Raw genomic sequence first — 20,032 nt, 5'->3', positions numbered from 1 at the left:
CCAGACCAAATTAACTTCTGAAAGGGGCCAATTTAACCAGACTTTCTTGCATTAACAAAATGTCAGTTTATTAATTAATCACACACACACACAATTGAATGAATGTAAGGTAACATATGTATATGGATCATTCTATGAATTGTTCGTGAAGAGTAGACCGTTGAACTTCATGACTATTGCAGTGGAGGTTACTGGTAGGGGGTTGATGTTGATAGTTGAACAGTTGGTTTTGCTCTTCAGTTTTGCAAATTCGTTGAGATTATTTAGTTCTGATTCTTTTCAACCATGATTGAATTCCAGCACTCAGGGTAGAGAGAGTCCTTTTCTCTGGCTGCTAGCTGCTTAATTTCTAGCACTCAGAGACAGGGAAGATCTTTACCTGCATCATGGGGTAACTAAGAGGTGTGATTTTCACTGTACATTAATGCCTGAAGGAAACTGGCACACCTGAGAACTCTCAGTCCCACTAGTGCACACTAATAGAATTGAAACTGACATGTAGTCCAACTCGGGAAGGGGCCATACTGGACCTGGTGCTGGGGAATGAACCCGGCCAGGTGGTTGATATTACAGTAGGGGACTACTTTGGAAATAGCGACCACAATTCCGTAAGTTTTACAATACTCATGGACAAGGATAGGAGTGGTCCTAAAGGAAGAGTACTAAACTGAGGGAAGGCTGACTGTACCAAGATTCAGCAGGATCTGAGGAATGTAGATTGGGAGAAACTGTTTGAAGGTAAATCCACATTTGATATGTGGGAGGCTTTTAAGGAGAGGTTGATTAGGGTGCAGGAGAGACATGTTCCTGTGAAAATCATGAATAGAAAAGGCAAGATTAGGGAGCCATGGATGACAGGTGAAAAAAGGAAGCATACATGAGGTCTAGGTGACTGAAGACAGACGAAGCTTTGCAAGAATATCGGGAATATAGAGCGAATCTGAAACGAGGGATTAAGAGGGCTAAGAGAGGACATGAGATATTGCTGGCAAACATGGTTAAGGAAAATCCCAAAGCCTTTTATTCATATATAAAGAGCAAGAGGCTAACTAGAGAAAGGATTGGCCTACTTAAGAACAAAGAAGGAAAGTTATGCGCTGATTCAGAGAAAATGGGTGACATTCTTAACGAGTACTTTGCGTCGGTATTCACCAAGGAGAGGGACATGACGGATGTTGAGGTTAGGGATAGACGTTTGCTTACTCTAGGTCAAGTTGACATAAGGAAGGAGGAAGGGTTGGGTATCCTAAAAGACATCAAGGTGGACAAGTCCCCAGGTCCGGATGGGATCTATCCCAGATTACTGAGGGATGCGAGAGAGGAAATAGCTGGGGCCCTAACAGATATCTTTGCAGCGTCCTTAGACACGAGTGAGGTCCCAGAAGACTGAAGACTTGCTAATGTTGTCCCCTTGTTTAAAAAGGGCAGTAAGAATAATCCAGGTAATTATTGACTGGTGAGCCTGATGTCAGTGGTAGGGAATCTACTGGAGAAGATACTGAGGGATAGGGTCTATTCCCATTTGGAAGAAAATGGGCTTATCAGTGATAGGCAACATGGTTTTGTACAGGGAAGGTCCTGTCTTACCAACTTAATAGAATTCTTTGAGGATGTGACAAAGTTGATTGATGAGGGAAAGGCTGTAGATGTAATATACATGGACTTCAGTAAGGCATTTGATAAAGTTCCCCATGGCAGGCTGATGGAGAAAGTGAAGTCACATGAGGTCCAGGGTGTGCTAGCTAGATGGATAAAAAACTGGCTGGGCAACAGGAGACAGAGGGTAGCAGTAGAAGGGAGTTTCTCAAATCGGTGAACTGTAACCAGTGGTGTTCCACAGGGATCTGTGCTGGGACCACTGTTGTTTGTGATATATGTAAATGATCTGGAGGAAGGTGTAAGTGGTCTCATCAGCAAGTTTGCTGATGACACTAAGATTGTTGGAGTAGCTGATAGTGAAGGGGACTGTCAGAGATTACAGCAGAATATAGATAGACTGGAGAGTTGGGCAGATAAATGGCAGATGGAGTTCAATCCGGGCAAATGTGAGGTGCTGCATTTTGGAAGATCAAATTCAAGGGCGAACCATACAGTAAATGGAAAAGTCCTAGGGAAAATTGATGAACAGAGAGATCTGGGTGTTCAGGTCCATTGTTCCCTGAAGGTGACAACGCAGGTCAATAGGGTGGTCAAGAAGACATATGGCATGCTTTCCTTCATTGGGCGGGGTATTGAGTACAAGAGTTGGCAGGTCATGTTGCAGTTGTATAGGACTTTGGTTCGGCCACATTTGGAGTACTGTGTACAGTTTTGGACGCCACATTACCAAAAGGATGTGGATGCTTTGGAGAGGGTGCAGAGGAGGTTCATCAGGATGTTGCCTGGTATGGAGGGTGCTAGCTATGAAGAGCGGTTGAATAGATTAGGATTATTTTCATTAGAAAGATGGAGATTGAGGGAGGACCTGATTGAGGTCTAAAAAAGCATGAGGAGTATAGACAGGGTGGATAGCAAAAAGCTTTTTCCCAGAGTGGGGGACTCAATTACTAGGGGTCATGAGTTCAAAGTGAGAGGAGGAAAGTTTAAGGGAGATATGTGTGGTAAGTTCTTTACACAGAGGGTGGTGGGCACCTGGACCGCGTTGCCAGCGGAGGTGGCAGACGCAGACACGTTAGTGTCTTTTAAGATATATTTGGACAGGTACATGGATGGGCAGGGAGCAAATGGACACAGACCGTTAGAAAATAGATGACAGGTTAGACAGAGGATCTTGATCGGTGCAGGCTTGGAGGGCCGAAGGGCCTGTTCCTGTGCTGCAGGTTTCTTTGTTTTTAATTTCTGTCCTCGTGATTTTCACTTTGAAGATAATGGATCTGTCATTTGTGGCATAATTCAAAGCAGGTGGCTTACCATTGACTAGGGGTCATTAGCCACTCATTATCTTGTAAAGATCTCAGTCCAGTCTGATTTGATTTGTATCTTCCCAATTTTTGAGGGTTATTGTTTAAAGTTGCTTTTATAGCTGCAAGTGTAACGTTCTGTGAGTCTCTCCCCCCTGCCCTCTCTCTCTCTCTCTTTCTTTCTCTCCAGAGAACCACTTAATTCACATCCGCAGCTAATTTTTTGGAACACATTTTGGAATTACAATTTTAAAATGTCCACAGCCCTTTGGAATTCTAACCTGTTGTCATAAAGCCATATGCTTAAAGAACTAACATACTTATACAATGGCTTTCACATCCTCAGGACATCCAAAGAACATTAAAGCTAATGAAATAGTTCTTGAGTGTAGAAAATTATGTTGGATGTTGGATTGTGCAGGAAATTAAATACATTATTTGTGTCATTATGTTTGAATGAATCTTGATGGAGATTTCTTTGACAAGATGTTAGGAGAGGTAAGCAAACGTTTGGCCAAAAAATATGGATTTTAAGGTGGAAGAGTTTGGAAAAGAGCCAGAGGAGATTTTAGGGTGAATTTCAGAACAAATTGACTAGGCAGTAAGGTTGAAGATGGCAAGAACTGCAGATGCTGGAGTCAGAGCCGATATAGTATGGAGCTGGAGGAACATGACAGGTCAGGCAGCATGGTGATTGTTTCAGTTTTTCGAGTGAATTTCCAGAGGAAATTGTATCTTATTCAAGACTGGATGTGGGATAAGTAGATGACTACATCAAGGCAATGAAGTGTGCTTGAAAGGAGCTGGAAATCTTGAGCCAGATACCATGGTATACATTGTGAATGACAGTGCCAAGAACAACATCTATGAGGACTGGGAGCAATAGGGAATTGTTCAAGTTAATAGTTTGTGAATAATCTTGGGGAATGTATCAAATTCCTGGACCCGGTTTTCTTGTTACTTATTTTCCAAGGACTCTGCGATAGGTAGAGGAATGGACTTTTCAGGTGAGGAAATCCTATTGTAAGATGTCATTGCTTGGCTTACTTCAAATAAAACTGAGGGCCACAACCATTAAACGTTAAGTTCTTGGGCAGTTTCCCCTCTGGGTATACTGGGTAGAGCCCCTAAAATGATCAGATAAAGCTTTAGTGTTCTGCTGAAACCACTTAGCCACCACGCCAGACCCCTGCAAACTAGCTGCAGATAGGATAATGACACCAACTCGTGTTTGTATAGTACCTTTTACACAGTAAAACCGCACAAGACACTTCACAAGAACATTGTAACTACATATTGACAGTGATGTGCATTAAAGGAGATGGCTATAAGCTGGATCTAAAAGCTCAATGTCATAGAGCATATTAAAGAAGGAAAGATGGGGTAGAGAGTTAGAGATGTGTTGGGAAAGAGAGTTCCAGTACCTCATGCTCAGGCAGTTGAGGGCCTGACTGTGATATGTGGGGCAATTAAATTGTCATTGCTCAGTATGCCAGAACTAAAGGAGTGCAGATATCCAGGAGGTATGTGGAGCTGGAACAGATGGAGAGTGTCTAAGTGGTTTTGGTATTTGAGAATAAGGAACATCAAAATTGAAGTGTTGCTTTACTAGGAAACACAGGGATGATAAGTGAACAGAATTTGGTCTGAGTAAAGACACAGGCAGAACGATTTTAGATGAGCTTGAGGCAGTACATGGAAGTGATGTGTGAACATGTCGTCAGAAATTCATTTCACACAGAATGTAACATCAAGATCACAAACAGATTGGTTCAAGCTTTGGACAGTTATGAGGGAGAAGGTTGGAATCAGCAACTAAGAAATGGTGGAACCCAAAAGAGCCTTTGGCTTTCTCAGTATTTAATTGGAGGATGTTTCATTTTCCAGTACTGGATGCCAGACAAGCAAGCTGACGATGTAAGAGTCAGTACAGGTGTTAAGAGAGGTGGTGGTGAAGTAGAACTAGATGTGATCAGAATGCACATGGCATCTGATGCTGTGTTTTTAGATAATGTTTCTGAGGAGCTGTGTGTAGATAGAAGCGGGCCAACAAGGCATCCTTAGGGATGACACCAGAGGTAACAGCATGGGAAGAGCAAGAGAAACTGTTCTTTGGCTGGAATTGAGGTAGATAAGAATGGGACCAGTGAAGGTAGTCCCACCGAGCTGAATGAAGGTGGAGAGGCATTGGAGGAGGATGGTCTGGTCCACAATGTCCAAGAGAAAGACAAAGCTGGATGGGGAATTAGGACCATTCCCCATTTCTGTTTCAAAGCAACTGTAGCCAATTAGGAAGAATCGCCAACTCTATTGACAGGTCAATCCCTCTACTTTACAGAGAGCTTTTGTCTTTATTTCCATGGAATCATTAAGGCACATTTTCCCATTACTTCATTTGGCAAGGGGGATGGCTGCAGTGGGGAAGGTTGCTTCCAGGCCATCCTCAGTGTTTGTTATGGCCATTTAAGAAATTGCACCAGAAACTAACAGGGCATGACTTCACCCTCGGATTGTTCTTTCCTTTCACTATTGGCAAGGCAGTGTGGCAGTCACTTTCTCTCTGGGATTCTCTGCTCAATTCAGCCTGAGTCAGAAACTGAACCGATGACCATTCCCTCTTTGGGAAATGGTGTGTTACCCCAATGCTCCATTCCTGTCAATGTGTATTTTGTTTGATGTTTTTGGGTAAATTCTATTTAATGGCTGCTCCATAAGCCTTCTCACTCTACACTGTCCTCAGAGAAGATCCAATAGCCTGGTCCAATTACTTTTGGAACTAGAGCCAAAAGAACTGGAGAGGCAGAACATCTTCAGTCTGTTTACTTCGAAATGGGTCCTTAGGGACTTGTCAGGAATAATATGCCAGTTCCTCACCATTTACAGACACTGTTTAAACATTAAATACTTGATTTGGAAAATTATTAGTGATAGAATCACAATATTTATGACTTCTAACAATGTTTCCATTGTGGTTTAGAGTCCAGCTGCCAACTAGTTTGTTCTGAGTCTGTCCTATTATGCCTGCATTGTAATAGCGTGTTCACTACAGAAGGATCCTGGCAAGCAGCCATCACTGATCAGCACGGCTAATTTCTTTGCTCTGAATGAGCAATTAACACACAAGCAAAGATTTTTCAAAGGCACACACTGATCCTGTGCTGTGGAGAAAAGACATCCCCTGATAAATGGCATACTCTTAACAAGCCACAATGTCATTCTTTTAATTAATGTGCTTGATAGGACAAAGAGCCAGAGGATATTGAAGAACTACAAAGACTGGTTTGCAACCATGTCTTGCATGTGATGTAAAGGAGCAAAAACAGAAAGAAAGCAATATGAACAGCTATTACAAGAAGTCATTGTAACGTTTCAGAGGGGATGGCACACTTAAACCTGACCTTGGCATAGTTTAAAATTACCACCGGTAGGTTTTAGCTGAAATAGGAATTTTGTCAGCTTCTTTGGATAGGGTGATGGGATCAGAGTGGGTGGAGTGGAAATTTGCTTTAAAAGTAAATTAATTGGAAATATCAGATGAGATGAAAAAACTCTGGAACAAACTTCAGAAAAGATCTGAAGATTTCTTGACCAATAGTAAATTTTACATAAGCTGCTTGTGGTAAGGTGTCAGGAGTGATGGACAGAAATTATCAGAGGCAACCCAAAAATGAGCATGAGGCTTCAAGAAAGCGATATTTTAATATTATTTTAATATTTTGTGGGATGTGGGCATCTCTAATTAGGTCGGCATTTATTGAATTGTTACAAGTCAGCCAAATTGCTATAGGTCCGGAGTTATATGTAGACCAGACTGGGTAAGGAAGTCATATTGCCTTTCTGAAAGGACATAGGTGAACCAGCTGAACTTTATGTAAATCTGCAGTAGTTGCCATTAGGTTAAATTTTTTTATTCTGCTTTTCCTTCAAACTAAAATTCAAATTTCGCCATCTGCCGTGGTGGGATTTGAATCCATGTTCCTTAAACAGTAGTTTGGCCCTCCAGATTACAAGTCCAGTGACATTATCTCTGTGCCACTACCTCCCCAAAACTATGTACTGATGCAGCACAAAAGAAAAGCTATTTGGTGCAGTGTTTAGGTGCACTCATTCTCTCACTTTCTGCATCAAACTTCATCAATATACCTCTCTCTCCCTTTATCCACACCCTGCCCCATGTTTATTTCTGCTGTCCCTAGCATGTACCCATGTTATTTGATTTACATAAATAGAAAGCGGGACATAACACCAGCGCTTTGTCAGAGGCTCACTGATGATGTTACCTAGAGTGGTGACGAAACGTCTGAAAACGAACCTTCCAGCTCAGCGAGCAAACTCACATCCAGAACCTTTATGACTAGATAAGGTAGGAACTGCCAACGCTGGAGTCCAAGATAACAAGTTGTGGAGCTGGATGACCACAGCAAGCCAGGCAGCATCAGAGGAACCAGAAAGCTGATGTTTCAGGTCTGGACCCTTCTTCAGAAAAAAAACAGAAGATTTCTTGACCGATAGTCAATTTTACATCATCAGACCCAAAACGTCTACTTTCTTGCTCCTCTGATGCTGCCTGGCTTGCTGTGTTCATCCAGCTCTACACCTTATTACCTCTTTAACCACCCTGTCTATATGTGACTCAAACTTTAAAGAATGTTGAACCTGCACCCCATGCCTGTCTGTTCTACAACAGTACCCAAGGCACTATTATTAACTGTGTAAGCCCTACCCTTTGTTGTATTAATTTTACCACCCCTCATTCTTGTTTTACCAGCAACATTTATGCAGAGTTCATCTTATCAAAACTTTGCATAACCTTAAGACTGAGGACTAACTTTCAAGAGGTCTTTATCAGTTAGAAAGAGGATGCCCAATCTGCTCAAATCAGTTGTGATAGCGTTCATGTAAAACCTTCTTGATAAAATAACTCGGCACTTCGTTCTCTGATTGTAGCTATCAAAGGGGAAGCCAACCTGAAAGGAATGGATAAAGGAGGCTTTCTGTGACATTCTATTATGCAATCTCCAGAAAGTACCTGCAAGGAAATCCAACCATGACACAGATGATGATGGCTATCATTGAATGTGCTGATCCCATCCTGTTTAATAGAAGGTTATACCCTTGAGTGAATAATACAACCAATTCCTCAATGACTCCAAAATTTCCAGAGACAGCTTCTCAAGGCCATTCCTGGGAGCTGCACCAGGGATTGCAAATATCATTGATGGCGTATTGGTAGGTCCAGCCGATCAAGGTATATTTATTACTGATCACAAACTTTTTCTTGTACACGCTCACTGAGTACACTGCATACTGAATTGTGATTGGGTTGCTCCCGAAGCACTGTCCTAAATAAAGTTATTTAGAGATTCATTAGAAATTGCCAATAGCCTGGGGTCTGCAGTCCTAGCTTTCAGTGAAGAAATATGGTCAAATGCACCACCTGTCTGCCAGAGCGAGGTATCTTTATGCCAGCCTACTGTTGGATTTACCTTTGTTTACTTGCAGCTGTTTAGCTTATTGATCCGAACAAACTACACAGCTACAATATTCCCTTTGCTGCTGGGAAAAATAATTATTTTCCAAACAATTGGCAAAAAGGCTCTTGGAAACCTAAATGTCAGTAGAAATACACTTAAAACTACTGTCATTTTCATGCCTTTTTATTTACTTACCATTGCCTAGCCACCCAGGTATCTTTCATTCAGATGCCAATCTCAAATGGAAGGGCAGATGTGGACAGCTCCCAAGTAAACACTTAAAACAAAGTGCTTGTCATTTTTGAAGTAGATATTTCCTATATCCCTGGTTCCCCCATCCCCTGGAAGTGACTTCAGTAGGATTGAATTTCACCCCATTTTCTGCTCATCTGTGCAACGCCATAGTAATGGATGCCTACGAATGGAGAGACTTTCCTCTTGAAAGTGAAATTAATGGAATAAAAGGTATGCTAAGATAGATTTAACGGTTGACAGTCAATTAACTTCATATATACATTTCATCTCTGTGCTATTTTAACAAATACGTTGATTTGTTAAGCTGAGAGGGAAGAATTTGTTGTGTTCACCCACAAATAATTCTACCAGTAATTTTCCCAACCTTAAAAATGAACGATCTAAGCTCCATGCACATCATAAATGCAGTGCAGGTGATGACAGCTCAGGCGTTATGCTTCAACATTTCCCACTTTGTAGGCACTGAGCAATCTGGAGATAAAAATAGAAATGGGATAAAGAGATAATCTTTTTGTAATGGTTTTCATACTTTTGGAAACATCTAAACAAATAGAGGCAAAAATTACTATACAGAAAAGAAATTGCTTTCTAATTGACAACATATCTTACGTTATATTTCTGGGTATACTTGTTTGCATATTTGTGGCTTCAAAGGAATGAACAAAGTTACAAATAATTCCACTCTAGAAGTAGGATATTGTATTGTGGAGTGTATGGCATAATTTATCTCTTCTATCAATCATGCAGAATAATATTCATGGTCTTATGTGACTGTTCGTGTATAATGTTAGAAGAGTCTCCTTAAGACAATATTAAGTTGCATGCACACATACACAGAGACCTCACTATGTTTGTTCCCTCATTAATCATAGGATCACTGTACCTAGGTAGTTTACAGATAATATTATAAATGAGTATGCTTTCGATAATTAAGAAAATTTTTCAAAGATGTTTACAAATAGAGCAAAGAAAGCACAAAGACAGCAAATGTTGAAAAAAAATTATTGCAGCGATCTATATTCAGCCTGCTTCACAAAGATTTGATTAGTTGCCTACTTTAATGCAGCCTGTTAGCTATTATAACTGGACATGATTTTTGAAGCCTGGATATATCTTTTGTTTGTTTGATTGGTGTAGAACAGTGGCCTTAAACGTTTTCTACATGTGGCCCAATGTTCGGAATGCAGACATTGCATGATGCTGGATTGAAAATTTTCAGGCCGAGAGTTTAATTGGGGTTCATGGCAGCTTTCAGTTGCTGAGTGGGTGGTTGGGTAGGGATGAGGCAAAAGGGGGAAGAAATGTTTAAATTGCATTTTTTTTCTTGTAAGAAAGACACCTTTCCATTCCACAGGCACATTTAGCAGCACCAATGAGGCTTCAAATTACTGACTCTTAGAACCCTCCCCCACCATTTATAAAAAGGCTCAAGGAATTAAAGGGGGCTTTATTGGGACTCCATAAGAGCTACATGATAGTCACTGCTCTCTCTGAGTTAGTAACAGCAAAATCTCATCTTATGGTCCCACTGAACATTGCAATCCACAATTCTGAGAAGCCCAGGTTTAGAACTTTAAAAGTCTAAACTGATGTTTTGGTTCTGCCTGTTTTGTATGCTATCCAGCGATATTAGTGTAAACCTTCTGGTGTCACTCCTGATTCGGCAAGCATTTTGACCTATATGTCCATTCAGCATGTTTGGTTCATCTTGCATATCTCACCAATGTGTATATCTTGAATGTGACCTCAAATCTTAGAAAAATGAAATGATCATTTTTAACCTTAACAGCCTGGAAGTATTGCTTACTGTACAAACCTTATTCACTTTATTTTTCTGAAATGATTCAGAATTATAAAGTAATGTTGGGAAGTATAGTTTCAGTGCTGCTGCATTTTGATGTCAGAAGTGTCAATGACAATATTGTGTAATGTATAAGCATATTTTAAAAATATTACTTTACTTTTATTACGGTTTTATTGAAAATCGGCATTGTAGAACTGAATATTTTGTATTTTTCTACCTTTTCTCATGGAAGTATATGAGCTGAGCTCTGAAATTACACCCAGGGATTATAGATTTCAAAGTTTACCAATGCTTAAAGCTTTCATCTGATTGAAACAAAGGTTAAGCAGTTTGTTTCATTGAAGGTATTGCCTTCACTAAAGCAAAAGAGTGAAGAACTTCAGACAAATAAACATTTGTGACAATTATACCATGGAGAAATCTCAAAAAAATAACTTTTTTAGTTTGGAACCATTGGAACACAAACCAATGTCACAAACAGATGCTCATTCCTTTACAGTATTAATCTCCTAACTGAAAACTGATGAAAAAATTACAACTCATGTCTGGCTTTACTTGAAAAGCAAGAAGAATATTTACACTATAAAAAATAGTAACATGCTTCTGCTTGCTTTACAGCAAGACCCATAGTGCAAGCCTTGCCATTAAGGCCTACAGTTAACAATGGAACTGTACTACCAAAGAAGGGATGTGGCTCTCTGCCATCTCCGTCTGGAGTCAGGAAGGATATAACACCAGCAACCAAAAGGTGAGAATGAACTCGGACAAAGAAGCAGCAGGTACCATTTTGTGATCTTCAGTATATCCCTCGGATGCCCCGGTACCTCTTTATTTGCCAAAACAATCCATTATACACTGAGAACACAAGGTTTACAGCTGCTTTGTCATTAAATACTACCACGATTATATTTGATGGATCCCATTATGTAAGATTACATTATCTGTGGTGCCCATTATATGTTATACTTCTTATCATCCTGCTTAATTCCAATTATATGTGTTTTCAAACCAACTTTTAAGACACCCATAATTTGCTTTCAGATTATTACGGTGATTCTTTCAGGCAATGTCTGCATTCACTAAGAAGAGACAAAGACTTAATTAACTCTTTTGAAGAAGTGACTGAGGAAATGTTCACTATAGTTATCTCAATGTCCAAACAACACTTAAAATGAAAGTTTATTAGTTAACATGTGGAAATTGGGAATGGAAAAGAAGTTGGCTCAAAGCTAGTAAACAAGATTGTACTGATTGGCATGACACACCAATCAAGGCTTGGTCCAGAGGATTTATAAACTGTTATTGATCCATATTCAGAAAGTTAAAGGAAAATGATTGAAATTAATAGAAGACAGAAATAAGAAGAGGTGGTTCTGCACTGGGAGTGCGAAAAATAAAATCTTTCTCTAATGATGGTCATTTGTCGTGTCTTACTGAAAGGCCGAATTTTCTATGGGCCAAACTGCTTTCTTAAGTTTTATCTGAAGTATCATTTGTCTCAACATATTAGGCTATGTATCTGTATTTTATGTATTTTACCTCTCAACTCAAAAGCTCATTGACAATCTAGTCCAAGCATAGCCTTGGAAGATTGCACATACACACTTCCAAATGCTGATAACTACCAGAAAAAGGATTACTGGCCAGTTGCCCATTGCTAACTCGGGTTCTGTGGCCAATTATTGTACTGTTACATGCCCCAACCCCCACCCCAGCAATTACGTTGGTCAGATCAGCACATGTTGAGTTCAAGTGGAGAGTGCTTCTTGCTTATGTGGCTCAACTACTCATTGAGGACTCACTAAGCACTGGGCTGTTAAGGAAGCTTTTGCCAAGTTTTTGTCATGTCATAACAAATCCAACTGGAATTCCTAGAACCACAAAAGATGAAGTGATTTTGGTGTAATAGAATCTGGAATGATTTTAAATGTTTGCATCACTTCTTTAAAAGAAACTACTCTGAACAGAGGAGTACTACTAATTAAGACCCTCCATATATGAAGATGTGTAGGAATAAGACTTGATTTTTATACCTTTTAAAAAGATTTTTTTTGTAAATGTAGTCAAAACCACATTATCTTTTTCCCTTTCATTCTTCTGCCCTTTCTATTGGTTACAAATAGAAAGCTGATTTTTTCAAACTAGGCTTGCAGTAATGAAATCAGACAGTGATCACTAAACAACACAACTCATTTTCTACATCAAAGCATTTTTTTTGTATGAAAGCTGTTTGAAGCGATCAGTTGCTTCCTATAGTTCTGTTCTGAGGTGTCTGAGGAAATCTTACATCCCATGGTGCAAATCTACTGCTTTTGTAAATGTGAATTGTTGGTAAATGCCTTTTAGATTAACTCTGTATCACAGTTTAATAGCTGTAATTAAAGTTTTCAGCAAACATAATGGCCACTGGTTAAATAATTCTATTATTTTCATGCTGTGAAGATAGTGTGAATGTGAATCAGACAACATGGATTCTGACAACACTCAACAGCTCAGCATCACCACCTACAACTTGCCCTCCAAGTCACACACCACTCTGAACTGAAAATATATTACCATTCCATCACCACACTTGATTAAGATACCAGAATTTTGGAAGTACTTTCTCTACACTGACTCTAAGTGTTCAAGTAGGTGTTTCACCACTACCTTTCAAGAGCAATACGCATTTGCTTTATTTATTTTTTAAAAAGCAAACTTATTCATGGTACTGTTGTCAGTCTTTAATTCATTTATTTGAATCTCTGACCAATGATGAACTGCTCAATACAATAACATGGCTATGTGTTATTCAAGCCTTCATTGTGACTGACAGATTGTGTAGCTTCTATTAACACAGTCTTTGATACAATATTTTCTAATGGTAATTCTCTGTTCAGGAGCACATTTCATAATTATAAAGTACATGTCAGCTTCACAATGTTTTTCTGCTGAGATATGACATCTATTTGTTTCATGGCTCAAATGTTTATAAATGAACATTAAAAGATTTAGCGTTTAACTTTTTAATTTCAGCTGTTAGTAATGATTAAATTCTTGGCATCTTTCCCAGAAAGAAACTTCATTTAATTTACAAGGATAAATTTATTCCCAGCCGATTTGGACAGTAGGATAGTATTTTAATGACTTTATGATTATATACGCTGAATAGCTTTGCTTGAATAATTGAGTTACTTTAAAAAAAAGCTGACAGACCGAAGGTTGTCAGAATGACCTGGCACGCACACTCGTAACAGCAAACATAACAAGGACATGTTATTAGCAACGGCATAAGTAATAAAGTGCTGCTAAACATGACATAAGGTCATTTTGAAAAATCTGAATAAGCTGCTCAATGGATAAAACTTTTTTTTTCATTAATGTTTGGTAGAGCAAGATTAAAGTGAAATGCTGTCCCAGATGGGCAAATTAATATTGTATTGATTAGCTGCAGTAGAACAAAGCTGGGATTATGCAAAGATTGCTTTCATTTTCACCTCCTTAGTGGATAATGTGTTTTAAATTGCTAGTCAAGATAATGTTTCTTCCCATATAAATAAGTTTTCATTAAGGGAAATTTTCCTTTGACTAATTAGATGGAATTCTTAAATAATTACGTTATTGAGCATCATTAATGGGCATGTTTTCAGACATCCATTCTACAGTCTCTGAATCTTAATATTCAAACTGAGAGTTTTAAAATATCTTTCTAAATTAAGATATTTGCAAGAAAGAATGATTAAACTCCTTCATAGGTACACACAATATGATAAAAAAACAAAATGTTACTTTTGCTCTGTTGCAAAGTGTGGATGTCAAGGACATGGCACAATCTGACAATGCACTTGTGATGGCTTGCCCTTTTTACTTCTTGTCATGGCAAGTTCTTGGTTATTGGAGAGGGTTTGTGGTTAGTTTAGCAAAGAAAGTGAGCCCAGAATCCAGACAAGGTCATTTTTAAGTAGAACCTTTCTGCCAAAAAAAAATGAAGAAACGGTGAGCAAGCCTGTCTAAGATATACATACGCACTGTTCAAACTAATCACTGGCTTTTGCGCAACATTGACAGTAAATTCTTGTTCTACATGCAATATTATCCTTTTTTAACTTTAAAATGTGGCTTGTGCTGTTCCACACTATTTGCCCAAAACTTCATATTTAGTGTATTGAGTTGGTCATGGCCAAAGAAACACTGGAAGTAATGCTGAATTGTGAAAGGGGAGCCCGTCCATAGAGAATTATGCATTTACCATTCTGGCCCCCCGGCATTGATGGCTTGGTGGTTGCGGCATTGGGCAATCAGAGGGAAGTGTGTCAGAAGGGAGATTTGCTTTATTGAAGACTCCTAATTTATATGGGAAGGCATTTACATTATCTTGACTAACAATTTAAAATATAAAAGTCATTAAGAAGGTAAAAAATGAAAGCAAGCTTTGTATAATCCTAAGATAATAAAATGTGAGGCTGGATGAACACAGCAGGCCAAGCAGCATCTCAGGAGCACAAAAGCTGACGTTTCGGGCCTAGACCCTTCATCAGAGAGGATGTCTCTCTGATGAAGGGTCTAGGCCCGAAACGTCAGCTTTTGTGCTCCTGAGATGCTGCTTGGCCTGCTGTGTTCATCCAGCCTCACATTTTATTATCTTAGAATCTCCAGCATCTGCAGTTCCCATTATCTTTGTATAATCCTAGTTTGTTCCCCCCTACTTGTAGCTGCTTGTACTGTTTGGATGCATGTAGTCTGGTGTAGTAGCTTCACCAGGTTGACATTTCATTTGTAGATGTGCCTGGTGTTGCTCATGCCATACCCTCCCAACTCTTCTTTAAAATAATATTTGTTTGAGTATTTTGAGATGTGAATCTAAATTATATATTGCTCTTGTTATTTCAATTCTGTTACAGCAGGCTCAGAGAGCAAAGATACTCAGTATAGTGGAAAAAGAAACTCAAATATGTAGAAAACAGTAATACCATAGTATTCAGTCAGTAAATGTGGAGCTGGAAAAGCACAGCAGTCAGGCAGCGTCCGAGGAACAGGGACGTCAATGTTTTGGGCCACAAAGTTTCGGCTGGAAACATTGACTTCCTTGCTGCTTGGATGCTGTGTGACCTGCTGTGCTTTTCCTGCTTCACAGTTTTTTGACTCTAACTTCCAGCACCTGCAATCCTTACTGTCTGTAACATCATAGTATTATTCCTGTACACCATTATGTGTATGTATTAGCTGGTGATGAGACCCAGAATTAAGTTAATGCCTTCAATTTAATTCATTGTAAAATTACAACGTATTATCTTGATTGAGTCGCTATGAGATTCAGATTGTGATTAAACAGTTGATTCCAAAGATCAGCAAGTAAGTAATTTATGTTAAACCTTCATAAATCACTGATTTGGCCTCAGCTGGAGAGTTACATCCAATTTTAGCAGCACATTTGAGAAAGGATGACAAAGCTTTGGAGGTGGCATGGAGGAGATTTACCAAAATGTTATCAGAGCTGAGGGCATCTGGAATAAGGGAATTTAGTTAAATGCAAATGTTAGAAAAGCTATGATCGTTCTCAGAGGAAGAGAGAAAAATTGACTGGTTTTGATAAAGTGGGTTCACTGTAATTGTTTCAGTTCAGGGAGGGATGATAATAAGGTAGTACAAACTAAAGGTATTGGTTAAAATGACCAGAGGCGTAATGAGGAGAGTTTTTTAAAAAAACCAACAAGATTTGTAATGTACCACTGGAAAGATAATTGGAAGCTGATTAAATGGTAATTTTAAAGAGGAAATTGAATACAGTTTTGAAGTTGAAACATTTACCGCACATTGGGCTCTGGTGATAGTTACAGGAGTGTGGGGATGGGGTCAGGTTAGGAACAAGAGAGTGACACTAACTTCATGGTTCTTTTAAAGAAGTACAATATGCTGAAAGTCTGCTGATGGGTGAATCCAGAACCAGAGGACACAGTTTAAAAATAAGGGGTAGGCCATTTAGAACAGAGTTGAGGAAAAACGTCTTCACCCAGAGAGTGGTGGATATATGGAATGCTCTGCCCCAGAAGGCAGTGGAGGCCATCTCTCTGGATACTTTCAAGAAAGAGATGGATAGAGTTCTTAAAGATAGTGGAATCAAGGGTTATGGGGATAAGGCAGGAACAGGATATTCATTGTGGATGATCAGCCATGATCATAATGAATGGTTGTGCTGGCTCGAAGGGCCAAATGGCCTACTCCTGCACCTATTGTCTATTGTCAATTCTTCTGTACTGTATGTTTCTTTACATAGAATCTTGTTTCCTTTGTTTGTAAATGTCAGCTGGGATCATTTCCAAATGCTGGTCATAATGGTTTCAGAGGCGACCCTCTCCTTCATGATCTTCCCAGCAGCAAGCAAGTAGCAAGCGAGAGGATGATTGGGAGTGTCCGAGGCTCTGAAAGCTGGACAGTCCCATGTAGACAAAGGTGGGAACAGCCAATATATGTAGGAAACCACAAGGACACATCAAGAAGGCAGAACACTCTGAGGACTTCAAAAAAAAGTTAAAGTAAGGGAGGCCACAGCTGCCAAGTCTGTATTGTGAAGGGGAGCTTTACCCCACAGGTTAGCATATGGCTATAGTTCCGGTCCCCTGGTATTGATGCCTTGGGAAGGAAGGGGCTGCGTTTGGAACGAAGATGTCCCATAACGAAGACTCTTAATTTATATGAAGAAAAATTATCTTGGCTAGCAATTTTGAACACATAAGCCATTAAGGAAGTAAAAATGAAAGCCAGCTTTGTAGAATCCCAGTTTATGCCTCTATACAGACTGATGGTGGTGTTTAAATGCATGTAGTCTCCGAATAGCTCCAGATATGTAGAGGAAAGGATAGCAAAGATGATTCTTGATAGGAGTGAGAGAGACAGGGTACTTGTCATGGGGGACTTCAACTTTCCAAATATTGACTGGGAACACTATAGTTCGAGTACTATAGATGGGTCAGTTTTTGTCCAGTGTGTGCAGGAGGGCTTCCTGACACAGTATGTAGATAGGCCAACAAGGGGTGAAGCCACATTAGATTTGGTACTGAGTAATGAGCCCGGCCAGGTGTTAGATTTGGAAGTAGATGAGCACTTTGGTGATAGCGATCAAAATTCTGTTATGTTTACTTTAGTGATGGAAAGGGATAGGTGTATACCACTGGGCAAGAGTTATAGCTGGAGGAAAGGCAATTACGATGAGATTAGGCAAGATTTAGGGAGCATAGGATGGGGAAGGAAACTGCAGGGGATGGGCACATTAGAAATGTGGAGCTTATTCAAGGATAAGCTCCTGTGTGTCCTAGATAAGTATGTACCTGTGAGGCAGGGAGGAAGCTGTAGAGTGCGGGAGCTGTGGTTTACGAAGGAGGTGGAATCTCTGGTCAAGAGGAAGAAGAAGGCTTATGTTAGGATGAGATGTGAAGGCTCAGTTAGAGCACTTGAGGGCTATGAGGTAACCAGGAAAGACCCAAAGAGAGAGCTCAGAAGAGCCAGGAGGAGACATGAGAAGTTGTTGGCGGATAGGATCAGGGTAAACCCTAAGGCTTTCTATAGGTATTTAAGGAATAAAAGAATGATGAAAGTACGATTGGGCCCAATCAAGAATAGTAGTGGTAAGTTGTGTGTGGAGTCAGAGGAGATAGGGGAAGCACTAAATGAATATTTTTCAACAGTATTCACTCTAGAAAACGACAATGTTTTGAAACAGGCTACTAGACTAGGTGGGATTGAGGTTCACATGGAAGAGGTATTAGAAATCCTACAGAGGGTGAAGATAGATAAGTCCCCTGGGCCGGATGGGATTTATCCTAGGATCCTCTGGGAAGCCAGGGAGGAGATTGCCAAGCCTTTGGCATTGATCTTTAACTCGTCATTGTCTACAGGAATAGTGCCAGACAACTGGAGGATAACAAATGTGGTTCCCCTGTTCAAGGAGGGGAGTAGAGACAACCCTGGTAATTATAGACCAGTGAGCCTTACCTCAGTTGTTGGTAAAGTGTTGGAAAAGGTTATAAGGGATAGGGTTATAATCATCTAGAAAAGAATAAATTGATTAGGGATAGTCAGCACGGTTTTGTGAAGGGTAGGTCGTGCCTCACAAACCTTATTGAGTTCTTTGAGAAGGTGACCAAACAGGTAGATGAGAGTAAACCAGTTGATGTGGTGTATATGGATTTCAGCAAGGCATTCGATAAGGTTCCCCACAACAGGCTATTGTACAAAATGCAGAGGAATGGAATTGTGGGAGATATAGCAGTTTGGATCAGAAATTGGCTTGCTGAAAGAAGACAGAGGGTGGTAGTTGATGGGAAATGTTCATCCTGGAGACCAGTTACTAGTGGTGTACCGCAAGGGTCGGTGTTGGGTCCACTGCTGTTTGTCATTTTTATAAATGACCTGGATGAGGGTGTAGAAGGATGGGTTAGTAAATTTGCAGACGACACCAAGGTCGGTGGAATTGTGGATAGTGACGAAGGATGCTGTAGGTTGCAGAGAGACATAGAGAAGCTGCAGAGCTGGGCTGAGAGGTGGCAAATAGAGTTTAATGCAGACAAGTGTGAGGTGATGCACTTTGGTAGGAGTAACCAGAAGGCAAAGTACAGGGCTAATGGTAAGATTCTTAGTAGTGTAGATGAGCAGAGAGATCTCAGTGTCCATGTACACGGATCCTTGAAAGTTGCCACCCAGGTTGACAGGGCAGTTAAGAAGGCATACAGTGTTTTAGCCTTTATTAATAGAGGGATCGAGTTCCGGAACCAAGAGGTTATGGTGAAGCTGTACAAAACTCTGGTGCGGCCGCGCTTGGAGTATTGTGTACAGTTCTGGTCACCGCATTCTAAGAAGGATGTGGAAGCTTTGGAAAGGGTGTAGAGGAGATCTACTAGGATGTTGCCTGGTATGGAAGGAAGGTCTTACGAGGAAAGGCTGAGGGACTTGAGGCTGTTTTCATTAGAGAGAAGAAGATTGAGAGGTGACTTAATTGAAACATATAAAATAATGAGAGGGTTAGATAGGGTGCATAGGGAGAGCCTTTTTCCTAGGATGGTGACAGCGAGCACGAGGGGGCATAGCTTTAAATTGAGGGGTGAAAGATATAGGACAGATGTCAGAGGTAGTTTCTTTACTCAGAGAGTAGTAAGGGAATGGAACGCTTTGCCTGCAACGGTTGTAGATTCGCCAACTTTAGGTACATTTAAGTCAACATTGGATGAGCATATGGACGTATATGGAATAGTGTAGGTTAGATGGGCTTGAGATCAGTATGACAGGTCGGCACAACTTCGAGGGCCGAAGGGCCTGTACTGTTCTAGTCCAGTATAGCAGCTTCACCAGGTTGACACTTCAGTGGTAGATGGCCCTTGTGTTGCTATTGTCATGCCCTCCTGCATTCTTCTTTGTAAGAATGTTGGTCGCTGGCTTACTATTAATGGTGGAGTGGGGTAAATGCTATTCCATAAGGTTACTGATTGTGGTTGAAAGCATTTTTGCTGCTGATGACCTACAGCCCCTCATGGAATTATTCAAGTCACTGGGGCAAAAGGGAAAGCAGTGGTAACAGGGGACAGTGTAATGAAGGGGGAAATTGAAACAGTTCTTTGCGGCAGAGAACA

The 20,032-nt window shown here is 40.2% G+C and overlaps 1 protein-coding gene across 10 annotated transcripts in view; it reads left to right on the top strand.

The window, feature by feature from the left end:
* Positions 1-20,032, top strand: part of eml1 (EMAP like 1) — a 248,697-nt gene that overhangs the window by 161,937 nt on the left and 66,728 nt on the right. For all 10 annotated transcript variants that reach the window (XM_048537396.2, XM_059649108.1, XM_048537399.2 and 7 more), the window contains one exon: positions 11,052-11,181. In XM_048537396.2, coding sequence (XP_048393353.1) covers positions 11,052-11,181 — 130 coding nt within the window. The remainder of the gene's footprint in view (positions 1-11,051; positions 11,182-20,032) is intronic.

Source organism: Stegostoma tigrinum, chromosome 10, assembly GCF_030684315.1.
Source record: "Stegostoma tigrinum isolate sSteTig4 chromosome 10, sSteTig4.hap1, whole genome shotgun sequence".
Lineage (NCBI taxonomy): Eukaryota > Metazoa > Chordata > Chondrichthyes > Orectolobiformes > Stegostomatidae > Stegostoma > Stegostoma tigrinum.
Note: the sequence above shows the minus strand (reverse complement) of the source record. Positions and strands in the feature narration are given on the sequence as shown.